Source organism: Aotus nancymaae, unplaced genomic scaffold (genome assembly GCF_030222135.1).
Source record: "Aotus nancymaae isolate 86718 unplaced genomic scaffold, 86718_ANA_hifiasm-v0.15.2.pri h1tg000008l, whole genome shotgun sequence".
Lineage (NCBI taxonomy): Eukaryota > Metazoa > Chordata > Mammalia > Primates > Aotidae > Aotus > Aotus nancymaae.
In genome coordinates, this window is record NW_026988419.1 from 1,432,741 (window position 1) to 1,446,659 (window position 13,919).

The 13,919-nt window shown below is 51.9% G+C and overlaps 1 protein-coding gene across 3 annotated transcripts in view; it reads right to left on the bottom strand.

Moving 5' to 3' along the window:
• INPP5D (inositol polyphosphate-5-phosphatase D) overlaps nt 1-13,919 on the bottom strand; it is a 147,517-nt gene that overhangs the window by 22,275 nt on the left and 111,323 nt on the right. For all 3 annotated transcript variants that reach the window (XM_064372881.1, XM_064372882.1, XM_064372884.1), the window contains exons 19-22: nt 8,980-9,069; nt 6,668-6,781; nt 5,294-5,376; nt 753-840 (exon numbers count right to left, since the gene is read on the bottom strand). In XM_064372881.1, the coding sequence (XP_064228951.1) occupies nt 753-840; nt 5,294-5,376; nt 6,668-6,781; nt 8,980-9,069 (375 nt within the window). The remainder of the gene's footprint in view (nt 1-752; nt 841-5,293; nt 5,377-6,667; nt 6,782-8,979; nt 9,070-13,919) is intronic.

Genomic DNA, 13,919 nt, shown 5'->3' on the forward strand with positions numbered 1-13,919 from the left:
CTCTCACCCCATGGTCTAGCCACACATGGTCTAGCAAGGGTGAGCCTGACTTTGGGCTGGAGCCACAAACAGGTGGAGATGGTTCAAAAGCCCCTGGTGTCTCTCTGGCCACAGGCCTCCACAGCCTTCCCAGTCTGGGCACTGGGTGATGCTGAGCAGAAGACCAGAGAGCCTTGGGCTGGTGTTTCCAGCACCCCAAGTCCCACCCAGGGGACCCTGTACCACACCTCAGCCCAAATCGTTCTGGCTTGGGGGAGGGGGGGTCTTCATGCAGAGGGTGGCCACTTGTGGGCAGAAGCAGCAACCCCTTTGTGCCTGAGAAGGTGTTTCAGAGTCTGGGTCAGCAGAGGGGAATCTGCAGCTCCAGACCTGTGAGCTGAGGAGGCTGACTCAGGACACATGAGAAGCAGAGAAGAGCAGGCAGACCTGGGTTCAAATTAGGGCACAGCCACCACTCCCTGTGTGACTTGGGCAAGTCACTTGACCTTTCTGAGACTCCATTTACTTACTGGAGAACAGGGAAGGCTCAATACATGGAAGGGGTTGCCACTGCTGGCTGTCCTGCCCAGAAGCCCGGTGGGGAGGGAAGGATGACTTAGTGGTGGTGACAGTCCCACTCGCAGCCCTGGGATGAGGAAAGGAGAGGCAGGAGCCTATGACCAGAAGTGCCAGGTGGGCTCTCCCTGAAGACGATGCTACGTCAGAGGCCGCCAGCTCACAGGCAGGTGTGGCACCTGTCTGCAGACCCTTACCATAGGATTCGTCGCTGTCAGAGGACTTGATGCTGATGAGGATGTGCTGGTCCAGCAGGTACTCAGGGTCAGAGATAATGGGCTTCAGCTGCAGAGAGAAGGGCACAGGACTGGAGTTGACAAGAAAAGGACAGGTGAGTGGACAGGTGGGGGACAGGTGGATGAGGATGACGGAAGGCGTTCTTAGTGATCAGATCCAAATCTCTGCTGTCCACACCCAAGAGGGCAGGGGGCAGGGCTGGCTTTCACATATACCCTGCCCGGCAAGGTGGGGGTTAGCTTCCTTCTATCCCCGCCCACCTCCACACTGCAATCCAGGCCTCCTAAACTGACCTGGCCCCAAAGTCCCAGCAAGAAGGGTGACCCCCGAATGGACCCCATCCATTGCCCTACTTCCTTCCTGTGCCTATGCCAGGGTCATGGAGGAGGAGGCAGGCTGATGGGGAAGTGGGGCCAGGCACCAGGTCTGGAATGGCCTCTGCACTCCACCCTGCGCCAGGCTCCCCGCACAGAGCACAGACCTCCTCCTTGGCCTCCTCCAGGACTGTGGCTGCATCCAAGGCAGCACCCAGGCCTACCCCTCTCAGGGGAGGATGCAGCCTCTGTGTCTATCCTGGCAGAGATCCCAACTGGGCCTGAGTGTCCTACAGATTGTTGGGGGTGTGGCTCGGTGAACGACAGACACAGACTCCCACATTCCTGGATAACACTGTTAAGCCCCAGGAGTTGGCTGGGGACTGCCAACTCCTCCAGAGGCCCTGCTGGCCTGGCCGGGGTGTGGGGGGTGCTGCTAACAGGCTTTGCACAGAGCTGGGGGAGCCTCGGACCTCACCGGTGGAGGCTGTGTCCGGGCAAGCACAGGGAGGAGCATCACACACTCACTAGCTCCTCATCCGCCATGAGTTACAGCTTTTTGAGATGTGGGGCTAGTCCTCACAATGACTCCTATACAGGAGGGCCAAATAAAAAGGTGACACTCTGCTCTAGGCGGTTCCCTCCCTTCCCTTCCAGACACCAAAAGGCTCCTGGCGCAGGGCTCTGGGCACCATGTTGACCAACAGGACAGACTCATTACCTCTCCGTTCAGAAAGTTCCAGGCCGGGCACGGTGGCTCACACCTATAATCCCAGCACTTTGGGAGGCTAAGGCAGGTGGATCACTTGAGGTCAGGAGTTTGAGACCAGCCTGGCCAACATGGCGAAACCCCATCTCTACCAAAAAATGCAAAAATTAGTGGCGTGTGGTGGTGAGTGTCTGTAATCCCAGCTACTCAGGAGGCTGAGGCAGTAGAATCGCTTGAACCCAAGAAGAGGAGGTTGCAGTGAGCTGAGATCTCACCACGGCACTCCAGCCTGGGCAACAGAGCAAGACTCAGTCTCAAAAAAAAAGTTCCAGAACAGATGAATGGAAATTGCAGTGGCGCTCTAGGCATTCCAGGGTTCTACATCATCACTTGGCTTCTGGCATGAGGGGATGTCTGGTTCTAAGTTAGACCCAGGGCCAGGGCTGGAGGCCTCGGGTGCAAGAGGAAGACCCAGTCCTCCCTGGGATGCAGGGGGAGTGGGGTGACAGACATCTGAACAATGAATGTCTCTGTGGGACACCACCACCCTGCAGGGGACGGCAGGGAGGAGGACTATTTTGGTGCCACAGCAGGGATTTACAGGCTGAAGAGAGGAGGCTGCCAGGCAACAGGGGCGGGGCGGGGGTCAGCGAACAGGAGCAGTGAAGGCCCCCGCAGTCCTGTGGGAGCAGCAGATGAGGCTGTTTGCCCTGCTGGGCACCAGGGAGTTGACTGGATTAAGAGGGGGACACCAGGATCAGACAAGCATTCCAGAAAGATCCATCAGCGTTTAGGATGCCTCAGCAAGAGGCAGGAGACAGGAGGGGTAGAGCCCCCTGGGAGGGGGCAAGGGGATGGAGGGAGGGGACAGAGGCAAGAGAAACAGCAGGACTTGGTGGCTTCGAGGATGTGGGGAGCAGAAGAAGACAGGGTGCCCTAGGGGGTCCCTGAGCTGGACCAGGGGGTGAATGTGTTGGGAAATGGGGTGCTGGTCTCTTTTCCAACATCACCAAAGGAGGAAACAACTGTTCAGGCCCTGCCTGGAAGCAGCCAGGGAGGAGCAGGAGGGCAGGCTTGGGCTGGGTGAGGCTGAAGTGTCTCCTTGAAGTTCAGAGCTGCCATGACCCAGGGGCCTGAAGACAGCCCCAGAATGGGGACTTCTGACAGCTCTACCCAGGCCTCTGTGGGAGACCCCAGTCAGAGCCATGTGAACCGGCTGGCTGTAGCCTCTAAGTAATTTGGAATTGTGGCCCAGCTGGGGGAATCTTGAGTTCAGGCAACAGCCTCTGCTCCTGAGATGATGGGGCCTTTTTTTTTTTTTTTTTTTTTTTTAGCAGAGTTTCGCTCTTGTTGCCCTGGAGTGCAATGGCGTGATCTTGGCTCACCGCAACCTCCGCCTCCCGGGTTCAAGTGATTCTCCTGCCTCAGCCTCCCGAGTTGCTGGGATTACAGGCATGTGTCACCATGCCCAGCTAATTTATATATTTTTAGTAGAGATGGGGCTTCTCCATGTTGGTCAGGCTGGTCTCGAACTCCCGACCTCAGGTGATTTGCCCGCCTCAGCCTCCCAAAGGGCTGGGATTACAGGCGTGAACCACCCTGCCTGGCTGATACGGCCTTTTTATGTGGCCTGACAGTTGGTTCCAATCAAAGGTTAATGTCAATGTGGGTCCAGCCCCTTGAAACCTGCCTACGTCCCACTCCAGTCTCAGGAGATGATGGGTCCCTCACCCTATTTAAGACTGTCCTTTAAAATTCACCTCGAGTGTCACCTCCAAGGGCAGCCCCCAAGACACCCCACCTCCTGTGATGGATCTGCCTGGCCCGGGATTCCTCTTCATTCCACCCCTCCCTAGTGGTATGAGAAAGAAACTTCACTTCCTACCCAGCGTGAACAACTAATGAGCTCCTAATAAGCTTGTACTCAATCACAGCCAACATGTCCACTGTCAATTTAGCATCACTAAAGCAATTTCAGTAGAAAAACATTAATAGAGACAGGGTCTCACTGCATCACCCAGGATGGAGTGCAGTAGCATGATCACAGCTTACTCAGCCTGGATCCCCTGGGCTCAGGTTATCCTCCTGCCTCAGCCTCCAGAGCAGCTACAGGCATGCACCATCATGCCTGGCTAATTAAAAAACACAAGTGTTTTAGGCTGGGTGCAGTGGCTCACACCTGTAATCCCAGCACTTTGGGAGACCAAGACCAGTGGATCACTTGAGGTCAGGAGTTCGAGACCAGTGTGGCCAACATGGGGAACCCCGTCTCTACTAAAAATAGAAAAATTAGCTGGGTGTGGTGGCACACACCTGTAGTGCAAGCTACTTGGGAGGCTGAGGCAGAAGAATCGCTTGAACCCGGGAGGTCAAGCTTGCAGTGAGCCAAGATGGCGCCACTTCACTCCAGCCTGGGTGACAGAGCAAGACTCGGCCTCAAAAAATAAAAGGGAGAAAAAAATTAAAAAAAATTTTTTTTTTGTAGAGATGGGGTGTCATTATGTTTCCCAGGCTGGTCTTGAACTTCTGGGCTCAAGCAATCCCCCTGTCTTGGCTTCCCAAAGTGCTGGGATCACATGTGTGAGCCACCACATCAGGCTAGAAAACCATTTTTTCTACAGCAAAGAAGAATGTGTTCCCACTAAGGTTTGGTTGAGTGTTTTCTTCTTTCTTTCTTTTCTTTTTTTTTTTTGAGACAGAGTTTCACTCTGTTGCCCAGGCTAGAGTGCAGTGGCATGATCTCGGCTCACTGAAACCTCCGCCTCCCAGGTTCAAGTGATCCTCCTGTCTCAGCCTCCCTAGTAGTAGCTGGGATTACAGGCATGAGCCACTATGCTTGGCTAATTTTTGTATTTTTAGTAGACACAGGGTTTTGCCATGTTTGAACTCCTGACCTCTGGTGATCCACCTGCTTCGGTCTCCCAAAGTGCTGGGATTATAGGTGTGAGTCACCGCGCCCGGCCTGGTTGAGTGTTCTCAATTCTGCCCTCTGCTCTTGCAGGGCCACAGACATGTCAAGTACTTCCTGTGTTCACAAGTGTATGATTAGGAGCCAGTGGGTTCCTTTTTATGCCCCTCTGTACTCGATTCTGTGAGTCAGCGCTGAATAGGAAAACAAGCACCAAAGAGAGAACTGGTACCTTGGGGTTGTATCTTAGGTGTGTTACCGCAGCCATGAGGCCACGAGCAAACAGCTCACGGCCCTACACCTGAGTTTCTTTCTTTGCAAAATCACGTGGTTAGACGAGCTGACCTCTAGGTCCCTTCTGTGATCCTTTAGGGGAACTGAAAGCATTTAGGAAGAACGAGGCCGCATACCCACTGCTGCGAAGCGCGGCATGAACCACCTCAGCGAGAGCTTGCTCCTGGAGCGGCCTCTTTCTGCATTTGGTCTCTGAGATTGTGCTCTGCCACTGGCTGGTACTACTGGCCTAGCAAATGCAACCCTCCCCCGGGGAATGCCTTGCTCTAGAATTACCTTGGGAAGGGTCTCACCAAACTTCACCAGCAGCTCCCCCTCACTTCCTTCTTCATTTTCTCCTTCCTGACTCTTGACAAAACCTGTTGAAAGACAAGAAGGCTGGTTTTCAGAAAACAGAGCAAGAACCAGACGGAAAAGACTCCCTGGGTCACCCCACCCAGACCGAGGAAGATGCGCTGTCTCCTTTTTTTTAAATCTCGGAGCCTCAGCCTCATTTAGGAGTCAGGCCTGCTGGGGATTCTGTTTTTGTGCAGGGATTGGTCATTTGCCAACATGGTCTAATTATGTTTAGGAAAATCAAAGAGATTCCCCCTCCTTTTCAGTTCCTCTTTGCAACAAACCAGGCAACAAAGAAATCATCACATCATAGGAAAAAAGATTAGGAAACTTGACAGCTCGTCCCACGCCACTCAAGATAGCAGTCTTTTAAAATTCTAATTTAAGCTTCCTAATATGCTGTTTCCATAGAAATGTATGCAAGTGTCTTGAAAGTTTATTAAAAACGCCCGCACAAAATTCCTCGTCATTTTTCGAGGCGCTTTGACCCTGCTGGGTGAACTGGGGCTTGGGGACTCAGTGGCCAAGGCTGTTCTAGCACCAGGCCTGGGCCTAGCTGAGTCGGAGAAGGAAGCAGGGACCAGAGCGGCAGCATTGGCAGCACACGCTTCTTCCTGCTTTCTGGAAGCATCCCAGCCAGGGCCTCACAAAATGCCCTTTTGTGGAGTTGACCCCCCTTTTCCTCCCCCCACCACTCTGCAGACCATCTCAGCGAAGAGGGCTGGATACATGCAGCTCTTGCCTGGCGTGAGACAGCTTTAGACAGTATGCCTAGAAACGTCACCCGGAAAGGGTGTTTCTTAAACACAGTTTGCGCTAAATGCTGCTGGCTCAGGGAAGCCTGTCCATCTCCTGCTTGCTTTTGGGCACTGCAGATCCCCGAGAAATAGGCCGTGATCTCGAAAGAGCAAGTCAGGGCGACAGCAGGTGGCTGCTGCTCAGGCCCCCACGCTGGCTCTTTGAGGTCTGGACATAGGCCCGACACTCTCTGGTTGAGTCAGAGCCCCAGGGAACCTCGAGTGGGTCACAGTCTGCCCTGAGGGGCAGGGATGGGAGCCCGCGTGCCACCTACAAGGGACTAAGGGGTCAGTACATTCATGACTGCCTCTGCCCCTCGGCTGCCCAGGCCACATAGATCCCTCCCAGTAACTGAGCGTCCCCTTGAGCCATCCACCTACAGTCTCCCACTTCTCTGCCCCCCTCCGTGAGTCCTTTCCAGGGAGAGGAAAAATGGAGCAAAGTGACAGGTAGGAAAGGTGTTTATAAGAGGGCTCCAGCCGGCTCCGCCCAGAAGGCGGCAGAGCAGCCACTCACTCTCCAGGCAGCTGGAGTGGAACTCCAGGTAGAATTTGGTCTGCGACTTGGTCTTCAATGTGGCGTAGCATCTGAGAAACTCAATCTGCCCCTGGCTGTCGACAGTGCCCGGACCTAGAACAGGGGAGAAGAGAGATTCAGTTCCAGGACATGAATGGAGATGGAGCATTTCAAATTAGTTCTCATGCCACACACTGAGCTCCTTCTCAGGGTCCCAGGAAGGTGGGAGTCGAGTGGGAGGAGAAGTAAAGCCACAGCGAAATCCAGCACCCATCGGAGCATCGCCGGCCTCTCTGATGCATCGTGAGCTGGCCAGGGCAGAGAGTGGGGCAGAAAGATGCTCAGTCCCTGGAGCCTGGACCTGTCTCAGCTCTGTCACTAAAGCTGCATGGCCTCAGGCAATACCCCCAGTATTTCAGGCTCCCAGCTAGTTCTGGCAAAAGGACTTTGTAGAATGGCTCAGTTGCTCAATACCCAAGTCAATGCTGTTTCTGAGTTCAGCTAGGGAGGGCTAGTTGCTCTTTCTCCCTTAGGCACAGTTATTCCCACTCCTTAACTCTGGGCTCGGTAAGCTCATTTGCAGAGTTGACTTGCCTGCAATTGTGTTAATTTAGACGATGCTTTTGCAAGAAAAACAAGTGTTCTGTCCTTTCATATAAATTTTGAGCCACAGAACAGAGTGATGTTCTGAGAGCATGAATGAATCTTTCCTTCCCTCACATTCTTCCTTCCTTTCTTTCTCTTTCTAAACCCCGCAGTGGCCTGTCCAGGCTCTGCTTAGGTAAACGCCCAATCAACACTTAGTCCCGGTGATCAGTGTTTTTGAGCGTCTACGGCGTACTGAGTCCCTGTGGAGGGAAGCCCGGCCGGGCACTGAGGATGCATTATCCTGGAACAGGAGGAGATGGCAGGGGCAACCCCTTCAAGGCTGCAGAAGCTCAGAGAAAGAGGAGACAGGTGGAAGTCGGGGAAGAGGTCCAGCCTAAGGGCTAGGAAGATTCTAGAAAGGCACAGTGGCCAGACCTAGGAAGGAGACGTGATGGTGGGTCAACGCTTGGCTGAAGAGGGGAGTTTACGTTTCTGGGGCTATGGATGTTAGACGCAATAGGATGGAGAAGAACGTTCCAGAAAGACAGTGCTCCGGCCTCACCGGTGTCCCCCAAGGCATGAAGGACACAGAGCAAGATGGTCTTTCCCTGTATTTGGGTCCCCTATGCTCGATCTTCCTAAAGGAGGCTGGTGAACAGTGGGCTGACCACAGAAGCAGGGACTAGGCAGAGAAAACATGGCTCTCTGGTCACTTGGGCCAAGGGCTGGATGGACACATTACAGAGAATACCCAGTCCCAGCTGGGACGAGGTTAGCCTGGTGACCAGGGCTGAGCTGGACTATTTGAAAAATTACCTGCAAATCTAAATATGATTTACTGTGGTGTTTCCCAAAACTCAGTCATCTGCATCCCATCTTCATGATTTTTACCATCTCTGGGCACCACTCACTTGTACTACTCTTTACTTAATATTTTCTCTAAATGGACTCACTTTTTTTTTCTCTTTTTTTTGAGATGGAGTTTCTATCTTGTTGCCCAGGCTGGAGTGCAATGGCACAATCTTGGCTCACTGCAACCTCCGCCTCCTGGGTTCAAGTGATTCTTCTGCCTCAGCCTCCCAAGTAGCTGGGATTACAGGCATGCGTCACCACACCCAGCTAATTTTTTGTATTTTTAGTAGAGATGGAGTTTCTCCATGTTGTTCAGGCCGGTCTTGAACTCCCAACCTCAGGTGATCCACCTGCCTCGGCCTCCCAAAGTGCTGGGATTACAGGCATGAGCCACTGCACCCGGCTGGACTCACTTTTTAAAATTAAATGTAACTGAATAAGGTATATCACAATACTAAATGGAAAAGCAATGTTGCTTGCCTTAAACAGAAGACATAAATTTAAAACATGTTAAAATAAAGGCATTACTAATAAATGTTTATCCGTGTCCCCTGCCCCCTCCTCCCACCCCACCCCGAGAATTGTCTTCGGTGGGAGACAGGCCACACTTTGGTAAACGCTGATTTACCCATTTTTTCAGACTAAAACTGAAGCTCAAAAGGCTGACATATTTGCCAAGCAGAGCGAGTACATTCTCTGGACTGAAATTGTGCTGTGGCTGGGACGTGAAGAGACCTGACTGATGGAGCAGGACCTGCCTGGGAAAAGGCGCCTTCCTCTAACGCAGACCACTGACTGCTACACGGAAGACAAGTGCCCAGCGCCCCTTGCCATGGAGGAAAACAGAGAAACAGACACCATCCTTTGCTTACCATTCTTGGAAACAAACTGGGAAGTGACCCCGGCCTCGAACGTGGCAAAGACAGGGCTGTGGTCACTCGTCATGATGTCGGTGGTAGTGCCTGCAGGGGAGGAAAGGCATTTTTAAGCAGGAGGGAAGAAGCCCCTCTGGTCAAGTCAATGATGGCAATCCTAAAGCAGGAAGAAAGTCTAATGATGGAGCCTCCGGAAGTGCGAAGGTTTTGCACCTGTTGTCCTGTTGGCCTTCCACAGCAAGGCTGAGAGGGTTCAGTGGAAGACAGACGTACACTGCCTTCTTCATAGATAAAAGAAGCCTGTGCTAGTTTTCCTAAAGACCTATGACTTTTTGAATGGATTAGGGAGTGTGAAACGTGGAGATTTTTCTGGTCTAATCATTTTATTTTTTAATTTTTATTTTTATTTTATTTTTCTGAGGCAGAGTCTCGCTCTGTTGCCCAGGCTAAAGTGCAGTGGCGTGACCTCGGCTCACTGCAATCTCCACCTCCCAGGTTCAAGCAATTCTTATGCCTCAGCCTCCCAAGTAGCTAGGATTACAGGTGCATGCCATGGTGATTGGCAAATCTTTGTTTTTTGCAGAGATGAGGTTTTGCCACGTTGGCCAGGCTGGTCTCAAACTCCTGAGCTCAGGTGATCCACCCGCCCAAAGTGCTGGGATTACAGACATGAGCCACCGCCCTGACTCACTTTATTTTATTGATGACAAGCCCCAAACACAGAGTAGGAAGGGGACTTAAGGTCACTCAGCTCATCGGTGGGAGACAGGACACCTTCTCCATCCCATGATGCCTCACAGAACTGGGAGAGAGCAGAGGACGCTTCGTGTAGAAAACTCTGTTTAGGAGCTTGGCTAGGGTGAGAAGGGAGGCAGCAAGCACTTTGGGAAGGGGTAAGAGAAAGAGGGCAGTTCTAGAAAGACAGTTCTTTCAGATAGCCCACTGGAGATGCCTGGCAGGAAATGGGTACTCAAGGCTGGAGATGCATCTTTACATTTGGAGTCTTGGGATTAGGTGGGAGCAGAAGACATGAGCATGTTTGGGCTTTCACATGAAAGATAAGAAGAGCTAAGGATGGAATTCCAGGGCACACCAACCGTGAAAGGGCGGGCAAAGGAAACGCTGCCAGCAAAGGAGACCAAGAAGCTGATAACACACACTTGGTATCCTTTCCTAGACAGCGTTTACGGTCAGCAAGAAAAAGATAAATACCCCACCCCTCAACCAACCAAAGATATGGACAGAAAATTCACCAAAAAATATGGATGGCTAATAAACATGAAAAGAGAAAAAGGTCACTTACTAAGGATCACCAGAGAACACATGGAAACCATGAGACAGAACAGAAAGCGACTGACGAGGAGGACGGGAGTGGGGGTACTGGCTGGTAGTGGAGGAGGAACAGATGGAGTCAAGGGTCTGGGGGCAAAGGCTGGGCAGGAAAGAAAGAGGAGGCTACCCCTTCTCTGAGACAGGAGGGAGGAAGATGAGAGGGCAACAGCTTAAAAACTGGACCTGAGGTGGCTCATGCCTGTAATCCCAGCACTTTGGGAAGCCGAGGTGGGTGGATCACTTGAGGCCAGGAGTTCCAGACCAGCCTGGCCAACATGGTGAAACCCCATCTCTACTAAAAATACAAAAAAATTAGCCAGGCATGGTGGCAGGCGCCTGTAATCCCAGCCGCTTGGGAGGGTGAGGCAGAAGAATCACTTGAACCGAGGAGGCTGAGGTTGCAGTGAGCCAAGATGGCGCCACTGCACTCCAGCCTGCACAACAGAGCAAGACTGTCTCAAAACAAACCAAACTGGACATGAGCAGGAAGAAGTCGGTGAGGTCCAGTGCTGTGTGAGGCAGGAGGGGATGGAGGCGGGGAGTCAGACTGAGCGCAGGAAGAAGTCGGTGAGGTCCAGTGCTGTGTGAGGCAGGAGGGGATGGAGGCGGGGAGTCAGACTGAGCAGGAAGAAGTCCCTGAGGTCCAGTGCTGTGTGAGGCAGGAGGGGATGGAGGCGGGGAGTCAGACTGAGCAGGAAGAAGTCCCTGAGGTCCAGTGCTGTGTGAGGCAGGAGGGGATGGAGGCGGGGAGTCAGACTGAGCAGGAAGAAGTCCCTGAGGTCCAGTGCTGTGTGAGGCAGGAGGGGATGGAGGCGGGGAGTCAGACTGAGCGCACGGGTACAGGTTTGCAGTGGGAGTTGAGGAGAGGTGTTCCAGGGAGAATTTAATGGGTTGACAAGTGGGTTTTTTTTAAGCATTCTCAGAATATTCAGATATGTACTGAACATAATAGCAATGGCACTATAGCAAGCCCTTAAGCCTGGGAGGTGGACTGTAAGATGGCTGGTCCTCAATGACCCAGGCCTCCTCCCAGTAACCACACTCTCTGTGTTCCCCTCCCAACATGAGTCTGGGCTTGGCCATGTGACTTCCTTTGGCCAATGGGATCTCAGTAAACATGAGGCCAACAGAGCCTTAGGAAATACGTGAGACTTGCCGCTGGGAACCCTGAGATCAGGAAGTGAAGAAGCCTGCACTGGCCTGCTGGATGTTGAGTACCACCCTTACGCCTGCCGACAGCCAGCCCACCCCAGATCTGACTGGGCTCCTGCCTGAGTGTACCCAGATGACACCAACTAGAGCAGAGGTGAGCAGTCCAAATTCAGCCTAGCCCAGAGAATCACAAGCAAATAAATGTTTGCTTTAAGTCACTGAGGTCACTGAGTGCTAGGGCAGTCGGTTATGCAGCAATAGACAGCTGATATACCTGGTTCTGTGCATTGCCACGAGAAGACTGAGGCTCCCAGGTCACCCCGTTTCTTTACATCCACTCCCTTTTCTTTTTCAACTTCTTGCCTCCCCTCAACCCCGAGTCATTAAACCCTTCCACTGAGCCCTCTGGCACTCAATGAAATACCATCAGCAAAATTCCCTGTATCTTTAATCTTCCCTTCACCTCCCAAACCCAGCTCTCCCCGAATGGCAAACACTGCCGCCTCTCTGCCGAGGCTTGTTTTCCTCTCCAGGTGGGGACAAAGTGTGCCCTCCCTGCTCCTCGCTGCCACTTCCGGACTGATCTCCCTCCTCTTTCTCTAAAACCTCCACTGTTGAGCAGTTTTGAATGCCAAGTTTAGGTGCAAAGCAGTAAGTGGTAATTCTGCAAGCCTCCACTCTCTCCTGACTCTGGGAAGAGGCTGGCTGAAGCAGGCAGATGTTGAGACAAGGACTGGCAGGACGTGCAGACCTGCAGGATGTGGGGAGGACAGCAGTGACAGGGTTGGGAAGGAGTGACAGGTCTGGAGAGTCCTAGGGGTGGTGGGGGACAAGGAGAGATGCACAAGTGAGGAGGCTGCAGGCAGAGGGTAGGACGCAGGCACTTTGAGCTTTGGAAGCTGGGATGATGCCCTGGCCCTGGCTGTGAGGGCGGGCTGCCCTCCCACACATCTAGAGGTGTTGCGTGAAGTTCGTCTAGTGACGTCACTTCTGGGAGCCAGAGCTCATTCCTTCAGCAAGGAACGCAGGGTGCGTGTGTTCAGCTGTTTCAGGGTAGCTGCTCTGGGCTCTTCTGGGCAGCAGAAGACATGCACAGAAGATAGGAATGGAAATCAATTCCATGTATAGGACCAGAGTTAAACTTGTGGGATCAAATTTGCCAGTCCCCAGAGAGGGTGGGCGCCATGAAGGAGGTCACTGGGCAGCAGCAGGATTCCCCCACCCTCTCCTGACTCCAAGGGTCAGGCTGGCCCTCCTTTGGAGGCCATTGTCTGGGAATTTGCAGTTTTAAAAATAATACCACTGGGCTTGGTGCAGTGGCTCATGCCTGTAATCCCAGAACTTTGGGAGGCCGAGGTGGGTGGATCTCTTGAGGTCAGGAGTTCGGGACCAGCCTGACCAACATGGTGAAACCCCTTCTCTACTAAAAATACAAAAAAATTAGCTTGGCGTTGTGCACCTATAGTACCAGATACTTGGGAGGCTGAGGCAGGAGAATCACTTGAACCTGGGAGGTGGAGGCTGCAGGGAGCTGAGATTGCACCACTGCACTCCAGCCTGGGTGACTTAGCAAGACTCGTCTCAATAAATAAATAAATAAATAAATAAATAAATAAATAAAAATAATACCACACTTCTCAGTCAGGGACATGTTCAAAGCAATTCTGTTCTGTGGATTTTGAAGGTCTCGCTTTGTAAGTAACAGGAACTAATCAGTAGCTTTTAGGAATAAGCATTCAGGCAATTACGAGCTCCTTCAGTGCAGCTTCAGCTCTGAGGGTCAAGAGTTAGCAGTCATTTCTCTCTCTGATTTTTTTCAGAGATGGGGTCTACGTTGCCCAGGCTGGTTTTGAATTACTGGGCTCAAGCGATCCTCCCACCTCAGCCATCGAGTAGCTGAGACTGTAAGCGTGTGGCACGGTGCCTGGCTAACTGTTATTTCTTAATTGTTTTGATAATTTATTCCATAATTATTTATTTTAATAGTATATATTATGCCTTTAAAAAATCAATTTAATGCAATTTATCCTTAAACTCCCAAATATACATGTGTATACACTTGTGATATGTATTAGTTTGAGCCATATGAATATCCAATAATTGATTATTTCTGGCCTACAAAAACACTTTCATACGGTTCAAACTTAATATGTTATTTTCAAAAGAAATAAAACTAAATTTTTTTTTTTTGAGATGGAGTTTAGCTCTTATTACCCAGGCTGGAGTGCAATGGCACAATCTCGGCTCACCACAACCTCCGCCTCCTGGGTTCAAGCAATTCTCCTGCCTCAGCCTCCCGAGTAGCTGGGACTACAGATGTGCCCCACCATGCCCAGCTAATTTTCTTGTATTTTTAGTAGAGACAGGGTTTCACCATGTTGACCAGGATGGTCTCAATCTCTCGACCTCGTGATCCACCCGCCTCAACCTCCCAAAGTGCTGGGGTTATAGGC